The sequence below is a fragment of the Phoca vitulina genome, unplaced genomic scaffold (assembly GCF_004348235.1).
Source record: "Phoca vitulina isolate PV1807 unplaced genomic scaffold, GSC_HSeal_1.0 scaffold1, whole genome shotgun sequence".
Taxonomy (NCBI): domain Eukaryota; kingdom Metazoa; phylum Chordata; class Mammalia; order Carnivora; family Phocidae; genus Phoca; species Phoca vitulina.
In genome coordinates, this window is record NW_022589704.1 from 18,157,066 (window position 1) to 18,179,895 (window position 22,830).

General features: G+C 59.0%; 1 protein-coding gene across 1 annotated transcript; it reads right to left on the reverse strand.

Moving 5' to 3' along the window:
- Nucleotides 1-22,830, reverse strand: ASIC4 (acid sensing ion channel subunit family member 4). Its single transcript, XM_032401415.1, is given in 13 exon segments — nt 1-377; nt 564-668; nt 1,006-1,085; nt 1,165-1,256; nt 2,618-2,771; nt 5,190-5,246; nt 5,944-6,106; nt 6,306-6,433; nt 6,530-6,674; nt 21,874-22,524; nt 22,527-22,720; nt 22,723-22,773; nt 22,776-22,830. Coding segments are annotated over 13 exon segments (1,989 nt in total). The 3' UTR covers nt 1-263.

Genomic DNA, 22,830 nt, shown 5'->3' on the forward strand with positions numbered 1-22,830 from the left:
TCCTTTCCTCCCCTCCCCTCCAGCCCTCCCCGGGCACCAGCCTGGGGCTTGGGGGGGTGGGAGGGTAGACCAGAAGGACCCTCGTGCAAAGCCACTGGCGCCAGAGCTGTGAGAGCCTGAACGAGTCCCCACCCTCCCAGCGAGCACCGCCCTCTCCCCCTCCCCTTGGGCTGCCCCCAGGCCTTGTGTCCCAGGAGCAGGAGGAGATTGGGGATCCTGGGAGGGGTCCCAGACTCCTGGGTCTTTTTAGACACAGCACCATCCTAGCAAGCAAAGTCTTCAAAGAGGCCTCCTCGGGGGCCAGGAGGGTGGTGGTGGTTGGGGAGCAGGCCGCTGGCTCCCCCGCCCTCAGCACGGCCCCGGCTGGGGCATGGGCTCTGCGAGATGAAGAGGGAGTGAGACACGAAGAATGCGAGTCAGACCCCCGGGCCCCACACAGCCAGGCTTTCCCTGTGCCCTGGGGCAGGGGCTCCAGGCGAGCTCTGACAGGCTGGGTCAGAAGCTGCTGAGGCCCTCAGTCCTAGCAGAGGGCACTGACTGCACTCTGCAGAGCTCATCCTCACCTGCTCCTTCAGCTCCTGCAGCCCCAGGGTGGAGATGCCCCCAGTGGAAGTCCGCAGGGGGGTCTTGGGACGACGCCACACCCGCTTCAGTCGGTCCCAGGACACCTTGGGGTTCAGGGTGGGGGGACAGCAGTGGGCTCAGGAAACTTGGTAGGCGAGAAGGGCTAGGCCTCACTGGGGCCCACCTTGTAGGACTCGCTGCCCCAGCAAACCCCCAAGAGGACTCCCTAATCCTCCCCACCCATCCCCTTCTCCTAACTCCTCAGCGCCCTCATGCCTTCCAGCTGGTCAGGAGACCCCAGCCCCCACTGCCAAGCTTGGCTTCGCGGCCAGGCCAGCCGCACCGGGAAGCCTGTACTGCCCGCCCGGCTTTTCCCACAGCCCCTCCTCCCACCCTCCATGCCCCCTCCAGGGGGGGCCTCCCCAGGCCCCCATCCCTTGCCTCATAGATGTAGTCCAGGATCTCCAGTAGTGTGAGGATGCTGGCCCCGATGAATAGACCCATCTGTCCCCCGAGGTCTCCTGGGGAGCACGAGAGCAGGTCAGAGGTACGGGCTAGGCTGATCCACCCGCATGGAAACGGGTCAGGACCGTGGCTCACCCAGCAGGGCTGACAGGCCATAGGCTGCTCTCTGCTCCATGGCCTCAGAGGTCAGGGCTTCAAAAAAGACATCAAGGACCAGGAAGTTCTCCCTGTGGAGACAGGAAGCAGAGGGTCCCTGTGGGGCGGTCCTCCTGAGGAGGCGGCTGGCGGGGACATCCCAGGTCCAGCAGGTCCTGATCTGAGGTCCCCTGCCCCAAGAAGCCGGTGACCACCTCCCTCAGACTCCCAAAGGCTGTGAGGGTGGACAGTCCTAGGTGCATGTCTGTTTTATATTTTGAGGGTTACCCACGGGCCTGGGAGAGCAAAATAAAACTCCTGGACCTGAAGGAGTCCCTCCTGCCTTCCGCTGTAAAGCAGCAAATGACATTCACTCCGCATCACCACAATACCTCTCTAGAACTTTCAGTGGCTCCCTATTGCCCAGCAGTCCACCCCCAAATTCTTTTTCCGGGCCTCCAAGACTGCCCATGATCTGCACCTTCTCTCCACACAGCCTCCCCGCCACTCAGGCTCGTCTCTGTATGATCCCACAGTTCTCTAGTTGGGAGGCCTCCCCCCCGTCTCCTCCTCTCACACACCCAGGGGCTTCAGAGGCCTGGCCTCCCCTGCTTCGTCATCCTCCCAGCCCAGTAATCTCAGTGGAGGCCTGACAGTCGGTATCACACCATCAAATATGGCCTCACCCACACACTGTGGCGGGAGCTTTGTGGTGTAATCGTCTCTGTCCCCACAGGACCCACACCCTGGCACCCTGGCACCCACAGGATGCTCAGCATTTGTAGATTGGCTGCAGGAGACCAGACCCAAGGCTCAGTGAGGTCTCTCCTGCCGGCCAGCCACCTGGTCTCTCTCCATCAGCACAGCATTCCCTCATTGTGCATTTAATGGCCCCCAGGTTGCTGGGGGAGAAAGACACAGCAGAGGGCGGGAGAGCAACAGGTGGGTGCAATGAGAGAGAGAGAGAGGTAGAGGCTGCTGTGGGAGCTCAGAGGAAAGACGTTTGGATCATGAAGGGCCTCCCTGGAGGTGCCTGAGTGTCTTCAGTCAGTTAAGTGGCTGCCTTCGGCTCAGGTCATGAGCTCAGGGTCCTGGGATGGAGCCCCGGGTCAGGCTCTGCGCTCAGCGGGGAGTCTGCTTCTCCCTCTCCGTCTGCCCCTCCCCCCACTCATGCGCGCTTGTGTGTGTACGCACGCTTTCTCTCTCAAATAAATAAAAATCTTTATTTAAAAAAAGAGGGGCCTCCCTGGAGGTGGGGACACAGGACGGGACATGGAGGATGGGTAGGGTTTAATTAGAGGAATGGGATTGTGAAAGGCATCCCTGGCAGGAACCTCGTTAGTAAGAAAGATGCAGCCCACCCCCAGTCTGCGCCATGCACCAGGCCTGGTGAGGGTGACCTCCACTACACACACACACACACACACACACACACACACACACACACACGTACCGGATGTAGGTCTCATTGCGGTTGTACTTCCTTGCCAGGTACCGGGCTGAGCCCCTGTTGGGGATCCTGACCATGGAGATTTCTTTCCCGTAGCGAGTCAGGTTGCAGGGAGTAGGGCAGAAACACGGGCCCTCGGAGCCCCCACCCAAGGAGTCTGCAACACAGAGGCACCAGTGCAAGGGGGGAGGGCGGGTGGCCCAGAGGCCCACTAGCTGCCAGGAGAAGGTGTAGGGACTGTTCTGAGGAAGGCACATCCCCGGGGGGGGGGGGGGGGGGGGCCTCTACAGGCACTGCCTAGGGGAGACCTGCTGGGGGATCCTTCCTGGACCAGCTTCAGACTACCTAAGAAAGCAGGTGAAGGTAGAGCCCCCCAGCACCCTCCTATAGGCTTATCCTTCTGTGTCCCAGACCCCTGGGGCGGAGAAGTCCCCATGGCTCAGACTGAGGACACAGCCCATCCATCGGAGCTAATCAATCACACGAGGCCTCACATACACACGGGGCTTGGAGGATGCTGGATGAATGGGATTATATGCTTGTTTTTACATATGCAGATGGATGAGTGGATGAGTGGGTGGGTGGATGGACAGATGGGCAGAAAGACAAATGCTATGTTTAATATGCTGGATTTTCTCGGGGAGCCTGGATGGCTCAGTCAGTTAGGCATCCAACTCTTGGTTTCAGCTCAGGTCATGATCTCACGGGCCTGGGTCCATGCTCAGCGGGGAGTCTGCTTGAAGATTCTTTCCCTCTGCCCCTCCCCCCCACTTGTGTGAACGCACATGTGCGCTCTCTCTCTCTCTCTCTCTCTCAAATAAATAAATCTTTAAAAAAACGTGTTGAGGGACGCCTGGGTGGCTCAGTCGTTAAGCGTCTGCCCTTGGCTCAGGTCATGATCCCAGGGTTCTGGGATCGAGCCCCGCATCGGGCTCCCTGCTTGGTGGGGGGCCTGCTTCTCCCTCTCCCTCTGCCCCTGCTTGTGTTCCTTCTCTCGCTGTGTCTCTCCCTGTCAAATAAATAAATAAAATCTTAAAAATATATATATATGTTGAAAAAAAAATTTTTAAGTAAAAAAATATGCTAGATTTTCTCTGTTCCCCTCTTCAGATTCACTCTCCACTCTCCTCCACTTTTCTCTGTGCCCAGGAGACGGGGCTCTCTGCCAGACGCATCAGCTAGACTCCCTCGTCTTCTGGCTTTGGGTTGGGTTGGGCCAATGGAAGAGACCCCAGCAGAGGCAGAGGGTAAGGAGGGGACAGATGCCAGGGGATTTCTTTTCTTGGCTTCCTCTCCACCAGGCTGTGGGTCGGCTGAGGCTGTTCCCCCCTCTCGTGGCCATAGCTCCTGTCCTCTGGGACAGCCACAGGTCTCTGTCTGGGCCCCAGCCGTGTTCCTTCCCTTTACCACCTCAGGCCCGCACAAGTCGATCCTGCTTGGTATTGCTAGTTCTGTGCAGTTTCACCATCCCTGTGGTTCCCGTGTCCCTGCTCTCACATCTGCCCCTTCATTAACCATCCTTGCCCCTTTGGCTGATGCGGTTGGGATGCGGGACAGAGAAGGTCTCGGTGTGGTTCCACTGCCGGTCCTGTCTCTCCCTCCCCACGGCCCCACTGTCTGGATGACTGCAATGCCCTCCTGACCGCTTGCCCTGCTTCTGCTCTTACTCCCGCCATCCATTCTCCGCAGCGGCTCAGAGTCACCTTGTTTAACATCAGAGGGCGTTCTTGCCTTGCCTTGAGCCACCATGGGCTTCCCAGAGCCTCCTCCACTCTTGCTGCCCCCTCCTGTGTTCTCTGCCCTCCAGGCTTGCTGACCTTTCCGTGCCCCACCCCCACACTCTCTCTGGCCACAGATGTCTAGCACCCACCACCTAGATCATGGCCCTGCCTTTCACCAGTCTGGCTCTTCCGTACCCTTCAAGTCTCAGCTAATCAATCACTTCCTCCAAGGATCCTCCCGCATTCCCAGGTGGAGCTGCACGCCCCTCCCTGGGGCCCTGTAGCACCCCTGAGATTCCCCCTCTGCAAGGACTAGCTCCATGCCATCACGGTGCCCGTCCACAGCCCTGCGGGCTGGGAAGCTCCATGAGGACGGCCTCTTGCTCCCACTCTCACCTCCGGCACCAGCCCAGGCTGGCAATGTCTGCAGAAGAAGGAGTGGATGGATGGATGAAAGAATGAGTGAATCGCAGCCCAAGTGAGACCTATGGACAGATGGGGCTTGCCTTACCCACACTGACACTCAGCAGTGCATCTCTCCTCAGCCCAAGAGAAGTCCTTTCCCTTTCCCAAAGAGAGTGAGCTCATTTGCTGAGCCAGGACAGAAGCCCAGCCCTTCACTCCCAGTCCTGGGTTTTCTACACCCCCCCACCCTGCTGCCTCCACTTACCCAAGTGTCCACACCTGCAAAGTCCTCAGAACCCCTGGAAATATGGGATAAGGCTCAACCCCAGGAAGAACCATCCAGGGAGAGACTTAGGAGGAGGGGGACCAAGGCAGTGAGGAGAACGGTGGACAGAGAGATGAAGAGGAGGAGGATGGAGAGGCAGGGGAAGGGAGAAGGCAGCACGGACCCAGTGTGTGGTCGGCACACTCGATGTAGATATTTGGCGGGCAGATGGTCTCATTGCCTGAAAGGAGAGAAGATTATTCCTGGAGTCTACGGGTCCACCCCCTCTCCCCCACCACATTCCCAAGTGTGGGCACACACGTACGTGCATGCACACGTGCACACACATATAGGTGTTTGCACATCCCTATACACGCACGAGCTTCTACATGCTTGTGCATGCATGCCGAAATGTCCACAAGCATATATGCTTGCAAGCATGTGCGCACTCGCACGCGCACGTATTCACACATCTGTATGCATGTGTTCCAGCCTGTGCACACAACCCCGTCAAGCATGCAAGCATAAATGTACATAAGCACATGTATGCTCAGATACATATTAACATGCCACAAGCATGCACGTGTGCATTCCCAGGTGCACACGTGAAACCACATAAAATCCCAAACAGGGGCGTCTGGGTGGCACAGTCTGTTACGCATCCGACTCTTAGTTTCAGCTCAGGTCATGATCTCAGGTTCATGAGATCAAGCCCCAGGCAGCTTCCTGCTCAGCAGGGAGTCTGCTTCTCTCTCGCTCGCTCTGTCCCTCCTCCCCGCTCTCTCTCTCTCAAATAAATAAATAAGTCCTTTTTAAAAACCCCAAGCCCACACGCACGCCCTCACAGGAGGCTAGACCCGCACAGGGGCAGCCTTCCGCCCTGGAGGATCTGGAGCCCGGCAGGGTGGCGGAGGCCAGCGGGAGGGGAGGGCGCCCACCTGGCATGTGCACCATCCGGCAGTGGCAGCGCTGAAGCACGGCCTCCTTCTCACAGCGCAGCCGGCAGGCAGACACGCTGTAGGCTGAGTAGCCCTGAAGCTCAGGCTCCCGGAGCCCGCTCTCCGCCCGGCAGTTGCCCCAGGGCTGGGGCAGATAGGTCAGCTGCGGAGGTGGGGCATATGGGGTCATGTCTCAGAGTCCCCCGGGGCCCTCCACTGCCCACAGCTCCAGCAAAGTCCATGGGCGGGGGGCGGGAGGGCTGGTGGGCGGTGAGCTTTTGAGGGCAGGGCCGGTCGGCATCCCCTCTGGGCCCAAAGACCCTGCCCTATGCCCAATTCAGGACCCAACTGGAGGTGCTCACCCGCTGTTCCTGGCAGGACACGAAGGTTTGGAAGCCTGGGGACACACCGAAGCCCAACTGGTGGATGTAGGGGGGCTCCTCTTGGCTATGGATCTGCACTCGGATGCCAGCCTCAAACGATGTCTCGTCTGCACAGTGGCCATGGGGACATTGGGAAACCCATGCCGGGCAGCAGGCCCAGGCTGGAGCCCCCAAACTGGCCCCCCGTCCCTTTCCCTGCATACTTGTCTCTCTCCAGATGGGCAGGTATTCCTCCTGCTGGATGTCCAACATGATCTCCAGGCCACTGCCCATGCCCCCTGCCCGACTGGGCAGCGAACTCTGTGGATCTGCGTTGAAGGTGTAACACTTCCCATAGCGAGTATAGACCTGCGGGGTGAGAGAGAGGAGGAGAGGAGATGAATGGAGGGGCTAAGACAATTCCTCAAGCTCAAGGTTCCCTGTCCTGTGGGAGGACCATCGCACCTGCCTGGACACCACTGTCCAATAGCGAGCGGTCTGCAGCCCTGCCTCTTCCCCAAGCAGGATCTTTTCTAGTGACACCCTCTCTTAGACAACTCAAAGGCATCCCCAGCATCACATATCAATAGCAGAACTCTTGCTACCTTCCCAAAACCTGTGCTCCCCCTCCTCTAATTAAAGGGCCCCACCATCTATCTATCCAGTTTCTCAAGTCAGAATCCCTGACACTTCCCTCTCCTTCACCCCTGCGTTAGATCCAGCATGTGCGCCGGGCGATTTGACTTCTGAAATCTATTTAGAATCCAACCACTTTCCTTCCATCTCGTGCCCCGCCCCCTTTCACCACCATCTCCCACCTGGCCGTGGCGATGGGCTCCTAACTGGTCTGCCTTCATCCGTCCTTGCCCCTCGCTCCTGGCCCTTCCCCCACACAGTAGCCAGAGTGCCCGTTGTAAAGTGCATGGATCCGATCGAGTCCCTTGCTGGCTTGAAACCCAACATTTCCCAGAGAGTAAAGCTCAACTCCTTCCCTGGCCTGGAAATCTCCATGCAGTGTGACCTCTCCTGCCACTCCAGCCCCGGGATCTCGCCAGTCACAAATTCAAACTTATGGAGCACCTTCCTTCCTCTGGCCCTTGTTCGTTCAGTTCCTCCACCTGGAATGCCTCCTCCCATCCTGCCCCTGGCATGGCAAGCTGTGTTTTAAGTCTCTGCTTAAATGTCCCCTCTTCATACGCGTGCCCATATACCACACACACGTCACCGAGGTGTTCGTTGGTTTGCTGAGTACTTATCAAGACCTGAGATGATCTGGTGTATCTGTTTGTCTCCTTGTCCAGGGCCCATCTCTCCCCCACTGAGGTTTATGCGGCAGAGGAGCAATGAGCTTGTCCGGTGTCCCCAGCCCTGGCCCAGTGCCGAGCACAAGGGATGCTTATAAGCAGTTACTGCCGTGCTCAACGAAGCCCCCTTTTCCCGTACGGAGAGTTCCCCGGCATGGACACCAGATGGCGCTGGCGCCCCGGAGATGGAAGCCGAGGCCCCGCCGGCCCTAGCTGCGACGGGGCTTCGCGGAGCAGCTGGGCCGGGGGGTCAAAGGAGAGGCGGAGGCAAGTTCCCCGCTGCCAGGCTCACCCCACAGAGACGAGCTCCCGGGTCAAACCCATCACAGGCAACACCTTCCCTGGGGGCAAGGGGTCAGTGCCCTCAATCACTCTCGCGCTCCCCCTCCCCTCTCCTTGGGAACATTTCGCACTGGTAAAAGCTGGGAGAAAAGGCACGGGCGGTGTTGGGGAAAAGATATCCTAAATGCCTAGCTTCAGAGAGACGGTGTAGAAGAGAGAGGGGCTGGGTTGGGGGCAGCGGGAGGGAGGCTGTCGAAGAACTGGGGGCCTGGGACACCCTTATTGGGGAGCAGGGTTAAGTCTCCCATGCCCTAATGATGCTCTCCAATCACACCGTTCTTCTGTCACCCAAACACCCTGCCTCTCGGTCCTCAAACAAAAATGGGTGCGTAACAAGCACGTGCAATTTACAAAACATGGCTACATCCACCCCTGCCCTATTGCATGCACTCAGCAACTCTGGTATGGACAGGTTTCATTAACCTAGTTTTTATAGACCAGGAAATGACCGCTCAGGGAGGTGATGTGCCTTGCTCAAGGTCACACAACCAGTCAACTAGTTGGTGGGAGAAGTGGAATTCGTCTGGATGCAAGACTTGAGCTGTTTCTACAACCCATTACTGGGAGCTGCCCACCCGCCAAGCCAGACCCCAGCTCCTTCTCAGCCCCGCCCAGCGGAAGTGAGACAGGTGTGTGACTCCACACCCATCTGTCCCCCCTTCCCCTCTTCCTCCTTCCCTTGAGCGCCACTCCTGTACACCTTCCTTACTCTTTGTTCTGCAGATCCCCTCCCTCTCAGTTCCTCTCCTGTCCCTCCCTTCCTGCTCTGCCCCTTCTCCTGCTTCTGGGTTCCCATCCTTGGCCCTGTCCTGATCACCCTGCCCACTCTGCTGGGGCAGGAGGAAGCACGGCACAGTCCCAGAGCATTTGCCCTGCCCAGGCACTAAAGCTAAATGCCTCACGTGCTCTTTCCAATGGGATCTTCACAACCACCCTAGATCCCACAGATGAAGAAATGGAGGCTCAGAGAGGTGGACTGATTTACCGAGGTCTCCGAGATCACTGCTTCTCAGACTTTCATGTGTGCACAAAAGCACCTGGGGACCTTGCTAAAATACAGATTCTGATTCAGTAATGTGTGAGATTCTGCATTTCTAACAACCTGCTGGTCCGTGGACCGCACTTCAAGTAGAAAGGCCCTGAATGAACAACAGGTGAGAGTCCAGTAAGACAGCTCCACTTTAGACCTGCACTCTGACCTGTCACTGGAGGGAGGGGAACCCGGAAAAGGGGTGGGTGCAAGATTCTTGGATCCCCAGGGGTGTAGGAAAGACAGATGGGGGGAATACAAGTATTTGCCTCAAATCTCAAAGCACCACCCTCTTCCTACTTACGGCCAAAAAGATGCTGGAATTGGCTCTTACCAATGCAGCCAGTTGAGCGTATGCTCTAGTTGAGAGGCTAAACAAGGCATGGGCTCCGTGGGGGACCCAGTTAGTGAGCTGCCCCCCACCTCCATTCCCGCCCCCCCCCCCATGCTGCTGTACTTCGGCTCTCCCTGACCACCAGGAACCATCACGGCCTCTCCACAGCTCAACCCAACCCATGGGACTGTGGCCTCCCTGCGGCTGGGAGCCACAGTTTACCATCTTGGCTGGCAAAGAGCCCAGCACAACTTGTAGAAGGAGGCATGAGGTGGACGGAAGGAGTTGCAGGCAAGTCCTTCCAAAGGCCCGGTGCTATGGCGCTTTTGATTTATTTTCTCCTTCGAGCCTTCCAGAAAACCACACGAGGAAAGTACTGTTGCCCCCATTTAATGGTGAGGAAGCTCAGAAAGGGAAAGTGACTTGGCTAAGGGCTCACAGCAAGGAAATGACGACAGAGATTCAAACACAACCGAGCCCCAACACCAAAGCAGAGTTAGTGCTTATAAAGACCCGATAGGCATTCAGTGACTACAAGACTCTGGTAGGCTCCTGCCCTGGATGGGGCTCGGCCAGCCTCCCTTCCTGATACTTCCAACGTGTTCATACAGACACATGCTGCGTGACCTGGAGCCCAGCCCCGTGCAGGGCAGAGGGAACCAGGAAGGTTTTGACTACAGTGACTTGGCTGGGGGGGGGGGGGCACTTCCTGGCCCCCTGACCTTGAGGCGGTGGTGCAGAACAGCAGTGACAGAGGGGGGAGGAGCTCTGGGACCGCTGGCTGTACCCTGCAGGGAACAGGCAGGCCAGATTGGCAGGGCCACCTGCACGGCCCAGGTCAGGCCCGACTGCTGAGCAGAGCAGAGCGTTGCCCCGGAGACAGTCCCCGGGCCAGGCAGTAGCGGCGGGGGGAGCTGCCAGCTCCTAAGTGGCAGAAGTCTGGTGGCGGCACAGCCCCCAGCCTCTTCCATGGAGACGGCACGGCAGCTCCGCCTCAAGGTCCCCCAGGCTGGTCACTGCTCCCTTCCCCATGGACAGGCCCCGAAGGAGGGTGTGTCCGGGGCCCAGCAATGGAGAGGGGCAGGTGCAGGGCCACCATGTGCCTTCATGGGCTGAGGGTCTGTCTCCAAATGACCCACCATCAACGCCTTTGGGCCCTGTTCCCATCTCAGACCCCCACCTCTTCCTTTGGTCTGCCCCCCACCCCCTTTGCTCTCTGCCTCAGCTCCCAGGTCCACCTTCCTGATCCAAGGCTAAGCTCATGGCCTCCCAGGCTGAACAGCTTCTAGACGGGAGTCTGTCTGTGCTGCGTGGGGACCCTTGGACCCCCTCCTTGACCTTTGTCTTTCTTTCTTTCTTTCTTTCTTTTTTAAGCTTTTATTTATTTATTTGTCAGAGAGACAGAGAGCACAAGCAGGGGGAGCAGCAGAGGCAGAGGGAGAAGCAGGCTCCCCACCGAGCAGGGAGTCCGATGCGGGGCTCGATCCCAGGACCCCAGGATCATGACCTGAGCCGAAGGCAGACGCTTAACGACTGAGCCACCCAGGTGCCCCTCCATGACCTTTTTCTGGCCAGCCCCCTACCTGTCCCTCTCAGAGCGCTTTACACTTTCTCGGCCCAGACCCTGGCCTGGGTTTGCCTCCCTAGTCTCTGTCCCCTGATCTTGGTCTGTGTCTCAAGGCCGTTCTCTCTTCTCCTGGCCTGGCTGTCCTCAGCGTCTGAGAAACTACCCATCCGGCTTCTGTTTCTCTGTCCATCGCCTTCTTTTGGCCTGTCTGTCACCCTAGCCTCCATTTCCTCTCCCACTGGCCTGGCTGCCCCCATTCTCTCTGTTCCATCGACCTCAGCATCTGCATCCTGTTTATCCTTAGCCTAGGTGTCCAGTCTCTGTCTCTTGTCCTACTAGACTTTTCCCTGGGCCTGAAACTGCCCCTGTCAAACCAGGAACCCCTCCCTAGGTGTGCTTCCCTCCTTCTCCCTGCCCCCCCCCCCCACTGACATCAGAGCTTGGGAGAAATCTGTCCAGAGCTCTCTACTCTGAGCAGTGGCTCCTCTCAGCCCCTTGGGTTCCATCTATCCACAGCTCCGATTTCCCTGCAAAGCTCTCCTTGGCTGGCTGGCTTGCATGCACCCCCCAGCCCTCCCCACCCCTCATCCTCCCTGCAGTCATGGAGCCCACTGGAGCCCACGGGGTTAACAGGCAATTAGCAGGGCCAGGGCTCAGAGCTGTGGGGGAGAGGGCCCTGGGCCGCCAGGAGATAAGAAGCAGCCCAGAGCAGCAGAGGCTGGGCTAATCCTGGAGCTAATCTGCGGCCTGGGCTTTTATCTTCACCGCCTTCTGGGCACCCTGCCTCCGCTAAGGCCCTGGCACCTCCACCCCCCCACTTTTCCACAGTAGCTTCATCCCCCCCATATTCCATTAGCCCTCCCCTGATGTGGTCCAGCCCCAGGCCTTTCACAGGCCCCTGGAATGAACTCCCCTTAACGCTAAAGTGCCCTGGAGTCCACAGGGGGCCGGTGGTGGAAGGGGATGCATCTTCTCTGGTCTTGGACTGTGACTAACACAGCAGGTTGAACAACTCTTGAACAACAAGTTCAAAGCCTCCTGCTTCTCTATCCTCACCTGGGTAGGAAGAAAGCACCAACTCAAGACACCTGGGGTGTCTGTGCTGGTCCTATAAAGACCAAAGCAGAAGCCTAGGGGAGGCAAGGTACATATCCAAGGGCACAGAGGAAGACGGGGCAAATTCAGAACTAGAGTCCAGTCCCTCTCCCCCACTGGCCCAACACTCTCCTCTGACCCCCCGGGGAGTCAATAGACCCTGGTGCCAGCCTCAGCGTCACCACAGACAGCCTGTGTAACCTTGGCTAATAAAGTGATTTATTGACTTCTCTTGACCTGTTTCCTCATCCGTCAAGTGGGAATAGAAATTCTTGCCTGACTTATTTCACGGGGTGATTGTAAGGAGTGGAGCTAAAAGGCATCTGCAAAGTGAAATCATATACCCGAGGCCTCAACATTAGCAAGAAGAGTGTTGTAGAGACAGCTAAGAACCTGGGGCAGAGATGGACCATTGGAGGTGGTGCTGGAAATGGATACACATAACACAGCTTCTTAACTTGGGGAAAGGGGCACATATTTCGGAGTCCTACAGAACAGGGTTCAAATCCTGGCTCTGCCACCAGCCTCGGACAAACCACCTTGGGTGTGTGGGCAAGACTTAATCTCGCTGAGCCTAGGTTGCTCATATGTTAAAGGGAAGTGGTAATTTCTCCTCCTAAACTTAGTCGTGAGGATGAGAGAGAAGTTCAGAGTGATGCGTGGTAGGGTGCTCAAGGAATGCAGCGGGCGGTGGTGTGGGGTGTGGATTTGTGAATGGAGCTTCTTGCCAAATGGTGCAGCTCTTTTCTCTCTCTCTCTCTCTCTTTCTCATATTGACGTATACTTGACATGGTGCAGCATTTTGATCTTGGATTCCCACTGGTCCCATTCTCAGGGCAGCATGCACCTTGGTAAAGCGTCTCTCAGCAATCTGTCAGCGTGGAAACCCCCCAGCGCTGAGCTACGGCTCTCCTACTGGCTGGGAAGCAGCACCCAGCCAACACGCCTGCAGCTCACCCTGGTTCACATCTGGGCCCCGCCTTCACTGTCTGTGGCATTCGGGTTCAGTCATTTAACCTCTCTGATCCTCCATTTTTCACCTGTAAAATGGGAATAATAATAATAGGCGCCCTTCAGAGGTGTCATAAGGAAAGAGATAATCTACATGAGTAATAGCAACATCTAACATTTATCTAGTGCTTACTCTCTGCCAAGCATGGACCTAAGCGCTTTACATAAATTAACGCCCTAATCCTCACAGAAACCCTATACAGGGGGTGACTTATCCCCATTTTATAGACAAGATAATAGAGGCCCAAAGAGGGTAGGGGCCTGCCAGGGTGACATCACACAGCACAGCAGGTGCTGGGCAGTCTGGTGCCCAAGTCTGTGCTTGAACCTAGTGTGTGATGATACACACGGGCACAGCGCCGGCCAATAGTAGGTGCTCAAGAGATGGCAGGTGCGGGGCGCCTGGGTGGCTCAGTCGTTAAGCGTCTGCCTTCAGCTCAGGTCATGATCCCAGGGTCCTGGGATCGAGTCCCACATCGGGCTCCCTCCTCAGGGGGAAAGCCTGCTTCTCCCTCTCCCACTCCAGCTGCTTCTGTTCCTGCTCTCGCTATCTCTGTCTCTGTCAAATAAATAAATAAAATCTTAAAAAAAAAAAAAAAAAGAGATGGCAGGTGCTCACACAACAGTCATGTCCCAGCACTATTCTTTGAGCCTGTGCCCTGTGTCGGGCACCGTGAATGGCGCTGGGGATGGTTCAGAGAATCAAACAGACGGTCTCAGCCCTGAGGGCCTTTGCTGTCTGACTGCAGAGGGATTCATTCATTCAAAACGTGTTTATTGAGCCGCCTACACTAAGAGGCAGGTGAACAGCAGTGGGGAACAAAACAGACCCGGCAACCACAGGTATAGGGAGATCGTTACTAGTTGTAATTATTGCTGTGATGGGGAGACCAGCACAAGTCCTCTGACGGTGGGACAAGAGCTGGAGTTGGGTTGGGGAGGAAATCTTCGCAGAGCAAGCCCACTCACCCCCGCGAGAAGGGGGCGATCGTGCCACACAGCGGAGACAGAGGAGGACGCCCACCTCCCGAGCAGGCCTGGCCTCCTCCCCTACCACACCCCCACAGCCACCCAGGGGCTTTGCAGAGCGACTTCCTCCCCAAGGTTGAAGCGCTCCCGCTCCAAATCCGAGCAGTGTTTGTTCAAATGTAAATGTGTGAGCTGTGGTGGAAGGGAAGTAGGCAACGGCCGAGGCCGCGTGACTCCAGGCTGAGCTCGAGCTGGGAGCCCGGAGAGCTTGGGGCCCGTAGCCGAATGCGATTATTCCAGGCGTGCGCCGCGTTTCCACGGGAGAGGTGAGGCGCGGGGCCCCCGGCACGCAGGTAAACAGGCAAACCTGTTCCCGGGTAGCGACCACTTAGGCCTTAAACCCTAGAAAGTAATTTTTCCAGGCGGGAATATTTTTAATTGGTAGCGAAGCCCTTCGCTGACATTGCGGCCCCTCGATGCAAAGTTATTCGTTAGAGTTGTGTTGGCACGGCGGAACACACACCCGCGGCCGGGCGGGAGCTCCGGGGCCGAGACCCAGAGGGTGGCGGCTGCGGCAGCGGCGGCGGCGGGTGGGTGGGGGTGCGCCCCCCACCCCCAGCACCGCACCCCGGCGTCCAGGCCCGGCCCACCCGCACGCACCCAGGGGGCCGCACCCACCGCCGCGCGCTCCCCGCCGCCCCCTCCTCCCTCCCGCGGGGCAGGCATCCATCACCGCGCCGAGCGCCCTCCCTCCCGTCTCCTCCGGGCGCCTCGGCTCTCCTCCCTGGGTTGGCCTCATTTGCATTCCCCCGGCTCCCGGCTCCTCGGCAAAGTGACCTCCGCACTCCCTCCGCGGAGGGAGACACCGCCTCCCGCCGCGCCCGGGGAGGGCCGAGGGGGCGCGAGCCCGGCCGGCGGGGCGGGGGCCCGAGGAGGCGGCTCTGTGAGGGGCAGCCGGCGGGCTCGCGAGCGGCGGGAAAGGCCTTGGGGCCGAGGGGCGCACACCGACTCCGATGGGATTTGAACCCGCGACCTCAGATCCCCTGCGGGGCGGGAGTGGGGACGTGGAGGCCAGCACCAGGCTCGCGGAGCTGCGCCCCAGAAACGGAACCCCTGTTTGGAACCTGGGGCTCCCCAACACCCCGTCCCCCCCCCCCCCCCCCCCCCCGCCCCGCCACTGGAGAGGGGCCAGCCCTAACGGGCAGTCGCCCAGGGGGTCTCCAGTACCCCCTGGGGGCCTGAGCAGCCCCGGTCCCCGCTCCCCAGGCCCGCCGAGCCGCCTCCCCTCCCCCCGTTTGGTATTTACACCTTTCACACATTTGTAAGCTATTATCCTGTCCACGCTTAGTCACCGCTGAGCCAAGCGCCACGGATTTAGCTCCTTTAATCTTTCCTCCTAAATCAATCCTCCATTTCCCCTTAATCATCCCGTGGCTCCTCTCTGAACTCTCTCGCTGCTGCCTCGCCTGCTGCAGCCCATGCCTGTCTCTGGAACTGCTCCCCCTCCAATCCCAAACGGGTGTCCCAAGGGCATGGGGAACATGGCGGGGGGGTAGGTTGGATTTCCAGCGCTGCCGGCCCCCGGCTCGGGAGCCAGGACAAGTAGCGCAAACACTTCCCCCCCCCCACCCCTACTCTCTTTCTGGAAACACACAGCACTCTGAACCTTCTTGTCTCCACCCTGCGGGTCTCTGTCCTCCTCCCGCCTTCCCACCCCCATTCCTCTGGATGGCTCCAAGACTCTAACCCTCAGGTCTCCGTCCTCGGTGCCGGCTGTCCCCACCCCCTCTGCCCCAGGGTGCCTGTCCATCTCTCCCGGCCACCCTGTCCCCACCCTGCATTTACTCCCGCCCAGTGGGACCCACTGACTCAGGGGCCTCAGCCTGAGCAGCCCTGAAGCTCAGCACTCCTAGTGCTCCCCGGGATGCTCCTGCCTCCCTGCGGCCCATCCCTGATCCTTTCTGCCTCCACGAGCCGGCCTGGCAGAGGCCCCGCTGCCAGCCACAAGAGGGAGCAGATTCCTCCCGGGAAGCAGAAGGGTAGGGGTGGGGATCCCGGAGGGAGCACGGGTAGGGGAGAAAGAGGGAGGACAAGAGGGTGTTACTGGGGCCATTTCTTCAAATGCTAATCAGCATCTTCCGGCAGTGCCACAAGAAGCTGAGCTGATAATGAGCCCAGCTCGGGGCTGATTCCTGATTAATGAAGAGGCCACAGGGCTGCTGAGTGGGGCCGGGTGGGGCACGTCCCTCCTGGCCCTCCCCGCTGCCCTTGCAGACCGGTCCTCTGTAACAATAACAGCCCCTGCCCTTGGATGCTTGGCCATACTACTCAGATCCACCCCCCCCACCCCCCACCACCAACTCCACTGGCCAACGGGAAGCAGCCAGACTGAGAGCACCCCCTCCAGGAGGGCCTGAGGGACAGCAGCCAGCACTGGGCAGGAGCGGGGGAGCGCAAACACCGGGTTCTGCAATCCCGGAGTCGTAGATAGCCCTTGGAGTATTTTTTTAAATCAGGAACATTTTTATTAAAATGATCAAGACTTGGGCTTCCCTGGACAACACCCCCAACACACGCACGCGCGCACACACACACACACACACCACTGGGCATCCCTGACCATAGGGCCCTAGTTAGCTGGGGCTGAGGAGCAGCTGCTCCCCTCAGGGATAAGTGAGCTTCAGTTTTGCTCAGACCCCACCCTTCCCTGCTGTGTGCCCTCCCCGACCTGACCTGCCTGGCTCCTAAAGGCAGGATCAACCCTGAACTAGATGGTGAACTAAATGTTCTCAAGATTCATGCCTCAGGAGAGGACAGGAGCAGATAGGGACAGAGGGCTGGACAGAGGGTGAGGATAAGAGGTAAGCTTGTCTGCCTGGACCAACCTCAATGGGAAGCCCGTCCCTTCTTGAGTCAAGGGGATAAGGGGCAGCCCTCAGCCCCTCTGGAGCCAGCAGCAAAGGTATGGAGTTGGCATATTCTCGGGGTAGCCCCCCCACAACCAAGGAGGTGGGGCAGAGATGATCAGTACTGGCCTGACCACACCAGGGAGGGGGACAGGCTCAGGAGGCAGCTGGGATGGAAGGCAGGGGACTGCCCAGGATCTGGCATGGGGGAGCCAGGGAGTGCTAGAGGGCCTCCCCGCTTGCTGCTCCCCCTGCCTCAGAGCTGACCTGGCTGGCAGCTGGGGTGGGGCTGGGAGAGGAGGGAGGAGGGCAGGGAGGGGGACTGCCCAGCTGGAAGAGGCCTTGTCTAATTGTGCCTGATTAGTAGAGAGGAAGAGAACAGGGCGAGTGATTAATAGTCACGGCAGTCACCAGCGAGTGGGGAAGGAGGGCTGGGAGGGGGAGGGAAGTCTGAGAGCCAAGAGGGGATGGAGCCATGAAGTGCCCACGGGTCCCTGGTCCCCTGCCCGCCCAGGGACTGCCTGGACCCCTGACAACCCCACAGAGAGGGGCCAGGTCCTACCCCTGCCTCCTCAAGGACTCTCCACCTTCCCCATCCCTCAATTTTCCAGACAATAGAATGGAAGAGAAAAGACCAAGGTCATGTCCTGCACCTGGGGAAAAAGGTCTATTTGCTCATGTGGTGTTTCCAGACACCTCGATGTCCCCAGACACAGACCCTAACCTCAGCCCTGATTGGAGATGGCGGCACTTCCAACCAGAGCCCACAGCCACCACCTCACATCCTTGGACCCCAGTTGGAATTCCTAGCCCTGCCCATTCTGGCAGTCTGACCACGTTCCTCGGACCACCAAGAACTACACTGTCCAATATGGTTGCCACTAGCCACATGCGACTGTTTGAACTGACCATTCATTTTCCCTGTCACACCAATCCCCCGTCAGATGCTCGATAGCCAGTGTGGCCGGTGACTACCCTACTGGACTGCGCAGATCCAGAACCTTCCCCCCATCCCAGAGATGTCTGGTGGGAGAGCACTGATCTGGAGAGTGTGTGTGCACACATGCATGCGTGCATGGATATTTGGGAGGGGTGGGTCGCAGGGCAATGCTGTAATAGTGTAGGGGAGGGTCTGGGCCTGAGGGTTGAGACAGGGGAAAGGCCGGGTGATGGCCAGCAGCAAAGCTGCCAACCCAGGGGTCAGAAACAGCAGCAGTCAGGTGAGAGAGCAGACGCTTCCAGAGACACACGCACCACCAGGCAGCGCGCTAAGTTCTTTGCAGCCATCTTTCTCATCCTTACAACTGCCCGAATTTTTTAGGTTCTACTACTGTATTTACTGAGTATAGAAACCGCGGCTCATGGAAGCTTTTTGACTTCTCCAAGGCCACACAGCTTGAAGGGGAGAGCTGAGGTTCAAATCCAGCTGGTCTGGCTCCGGAAACCACACACTTGATCACCCCACCATACACTCCCGGGCTGAGAGGAGATGCTGAATTTTAGAGCCACCCTTGCATTTTATAGCTAAAGAAATGAAGCCTAGGGAGAAAGAGTGATTTCTGCCTTCTAGTAAGTGGGCAAGCTGAGAGCGAGCCGCAATGGGGAAAGTATGGATGGGGCTTGGAGCACCAGGGTGGGGGGGGAGCAGATGGTGGTGGGAATCGGGAGGAAGGGAGAGAACATATAGGTGGTGAGAGCAGGAGGCGAGGTGGGAGTGGGTGGGTGGGGATGAGACTGAGTAAGGAGGGCGAGGGGAGGAGAAGAGGAGGAGAAGGGCCCCAGGGGACTGGGTGGAGGGGAGCATGGGTCGGGCCAAGAGCATCTCCCCCATCTCTCCCTTTCTCTCCAGACTCCCCACACCTGCCTCATGCCTTGAACCTTTCCAACCCTCTTCATCCCAGAGTGGCCTCTCTCTCTCTCTCTCTGAACTCAGGCTCTTACTCTTCATGTACCTCTTTTGGCAATTAATCCTGGCACCTCATGACACCGCTTGCATGGCTGGTTAACTCTTGCATGGTTGGTTAAGCTTCTGAGCGTCCCTGTCTCTGCTCCACCGCGAGAGTGTAGGCTGCTTGAGGACAGGGACTGGGGACCAGGGCTTCCCTCTTTTGTTCTCCCCCACGCCACCTAGCAGGCACAGAGCCGGCACGCCGAGCTCCATGTTGACTGGGTGAGTGACTGGGAGTCAGTGAGGGGGTATCAGGGAGCGTGGGGGGGAAGCAACTGCAGTGGTAAAAGAAGCAGGAGAAGCAGCTTAGGGGACTGGGGGAGGGCGCATTACCCGGAGTAAAAATAGGCTGGAAAATGTGACATTTATTAACTTGGATTCTGGAGGAAAGGTCACAGCAGAGTGGGGAGTGGGAAGGAGGAAACAGGGAAAGCAACAGAAAACACATCGCAGCCCCTTACCCAAAGCCTGTCACTGTCACTGACCATCTTACCACCCGTGCCCAGGCAGGTTCCTCGCCACCTGGTCCCTGTACCCGTCTCCCTACCACTGATCCCCAGCATGAGCTCCATGTTCTTACCAGAGGGCCGTTGTGGACCTCCTGTGCTCAGTAGAGACCTCATGTCTTCATCTCCTACCTCTTCTCCAATCTTGCCCCACAAGACACCCCCATCTTGTCCACTGCCACAGTTCATGGATTGCCATCCCAGCCAATAATCCCAGACCCCGTTGTATTTGCAGCAGACTCAACCCTAGAAGGCCAGGTCCAAGGGAGAGTTACACTCAGCAAATGGGGGATGGGGTGTGGGCAGAAGGGTATGGCATCTAGACTGGGTGGGGGACACAGAAAGCAGGATCCAAAGGGGAATTCCTGTCCCTCAGTGCTTGCTTTGCCCCTCCGCTCTTCTCGGGCATGCCGCCACCCCAAAGCTGAAACCCACAAACTTCGCCTACCCTCCTCAGCCTCCTCTCTGCAGCCCCAGAGTATGAAAAGGCCTGCGGGATGTCCATCCTCCTCTTTAGCCATCCTCAGGATTCTGAGAGACTCCCTGTTCCCATAACCTCCAAGCACCTCTTCCTTTCCTAGAGCCAGGCAGGAAACCCCTGCTTCCCTCACCTTACCCATCTCTCCCTCCTCCCTCCGCCCCTCCTTCCCACTGAGGTTTCAACACACTTCCCCTTTCCTTTTTACCCCCAACTGGGGCCTGAGATGCAAACTCCCGCTCAGGGACACAAAGCTCCCATTGATTTCTGCCCCCACAGCACCTGCTGAGAATGGGCTCTGTCTGCCCCCCCAACTTTGAGGGGTGAGGATGTCAGACAGAGGGGCCCCAGGGACCCCAAAGGCCACATGCACACTCTCAACACCTCACCTCCTCCTTGGGGACTCCTGCAGTCCTGGGTTTGGGAGCAATGATTTTTTTCCTAGAAGAGGGTATGTAAGCCACACAAAAGCCCAGAGCCCCCCAAACCAGCACTATCCCTCCTTCCTGTCCCTTCCTCCATTCCTACCCAACTGCGCCCGCATCCCGTGGCAGGAGGACCCAGCAGCTGCAGGCATGGGTGGTGGTGAGAGGAGCCATAGTAGGCCTACTAGGGGCATGTTTCCTGCCGATGCTGAGGCAGTGAGTGAATGGGAACCTGGGCCGGGGGCAGCTGGGCTGGAGGAAGGCAAGCCCCCCACTCCCGCTCCCATCTCTAGGGCAGGCCACTGGAGGCTGGCTGGAGTGGGCACCATGTTGATGCCACATATTTGCACATGCACTGGGCAGTGGTGACAAGGCTGCAAACACATACATGTACACAATGCTGGGAGTCAACTGTGGGCTGGGGACAGGCATCCCAAGCACTGGGGGTAATAGATACCCCGTGACTGTGGGTGAATGGAGCACCGACAGACAGACAGCCCGCACACGAGACACGCCCCCCACACTCACACCTGACTATGGGAGGGCAGCCCGAGCCGACACGCCGATCCCAATGAGAGTGTGTGTGTCTGTGCTCACACACGTGTGAGACGTGGCACCAGCAGTCCCCACGTGGGGAGCAGGGATTGAGGTAGACAGGGTGGGGGGAGCATCAGGAGAGGGGATGGCATCCACAGTGTGGCCCTGTCCTCAGCAGCTAAGTGAGATCTGGGATGTGGGCATGGGGATGAGGAGCTCTGGGTGTGTGGGTGTGTGGGTGTGCTCGTGAGCGTAGTGACAGGCACACTGAGTATGCGAGAGGCAGTGCAGGAAACTGTCCCCAGCAGCAGGGATGTGTGTGTGTGTGTGTGTGTGTGTGTGTGCGCACGCGTGCGTGTGCTGGGTCGCAGCGAGGCTGAGCCGTGCACACAAGAGTGAATGAGTGATTCTCAGTGTAAGAGCCAGAGCCGGGCAAGGGAACAGCAAGACCCAGGAAACGGAGGGAGGGCGAGCGGGAGAAGCTGGAGGGGCCGCATGAAAGAGGGATGTGTGAGAGAGTCTGTGAAAGGGGGTGTGTATGAGAGACACGGGGACAGAGAAGAGACACTGGCACCCAGTGTACCCGAAGATCAAGACCGTTTCTTCCAGCCTGCCGGTCGGGCCAGCTCCCCAGGAGGCAGCCCTGAGTCCCTCTCTTTGCTGGAGCCCCCCAGACACCCTCTTCCCATCACCCTCATCCAGTGGGGAGAAGAATCCAGTAGCCACAAAAGGAAAAGGGAACAACAGATAAGTGGGGGTCAGTTGCTCCTGCCTTGGCCCCGTGCATCCCTTCCCCGCAAGCTGCCCGGCTTCTGGGGCCCCCCAGGCCCACTCCAGGCCCCCCGGCCCCAGACCTGGGCACTGCACCAGCAGCAGAGCCAAGAAGAGGAGCGGCCGCAGCAGCAGGGTAAGCCCCGAGGAGCGGCGTCCCCTGCTCCGTGGCCGGGAAGCCCGAAGGCAACACCCGGGCTCGGGGGAGACACGAGGCCAGCCTCTGGTGGCGGAAGGAAGGGAAGCCCTATGGAGGATGCCCCTATGCACCCCCCCCCGCCCCCCCCCCCCCCGCTGCCAGCCTCTGGCCACCCCAGGCCGGACGCGCCAGCTGGCAGGACTCACCACGGAGAAGTTGCTGGCGGAACAGTGATGCCCACTGAAGTTGCAGCTCTTGAGCATGTCGGCAAGCTGGTGGCCAGTGCGGTTGAGGATGTCTACCATGTCGGGCTCCGGGTAGCGCAGGCCGGCGGCGCGGTGCCCGTCCCGGTCTTTGGGGGGCAGCCCTGTCAGGTTGGCCAGGTGGAAGATGTCGGCGTCGCTGAGGGCCGAGTGCCGGAAGCGGTTGATGTTGCAGAGGGTGACCGCCGGGAAGCCCGCCACTGGGGCTGGGGCGGCAGGGTCCATTGCCACCAGGTGAGGCCGGGTCAGGTAGCCCCGGGCCAGGCCGGCAGCCTGGTACAGAAAGGCGGCCAGCGAGGTGAGTAGGGCCAGTGCCCACAGGGTTCTGCGCAGTCCGTGGGGGCCCGGGCCACAGGCCCGGCCCAGGCCGTGCAGAGTGCTGGTGCTGGCAAAGGTGGCCAGGTCCCGGGGGGCTGCTGTCCCCTGTGCAGCCCCCAGGAGGCTTTGCTCATCCCCTGCCTCCTTCTCCTTGGGTTTCGCATCCTCCTCTGCAAATTTGATTTTGCACACAATCTCGATCGGCATCTGTCCCCGGCTGCTGGGACTGTGGCCGGAGCCTCCCTGCCCCTGTCCCTCCCTGGCCAGTGGGCCCCCCCCCCCAGTGCCCTCCGGAGTGGCGGCGGTGGCAGCGGCCGCTCTTCGAAACTCAGGGCAAGCGGGAGGAGGACAGGGACAGGGTGGGGGCCCGAGGTGGGGGAGTCACTCCCACTCCCAGCAGCTCCGCAGCCCTGCCGCCGCTGCCTCAGCTGCTGCTTGTCTCTCTCCTCTATCGGCTCCTTGTGGCTTCCTTATCAGCACCAGCACAGCTGTCAGCCCCTGCGTGTGTCCCTGCGAGCGAGCGAGCGAGGGAGTGAGCGCCGCTCCGCCACGCCGCGCAGCCCCAGCCGCGCCGCTCAGCAT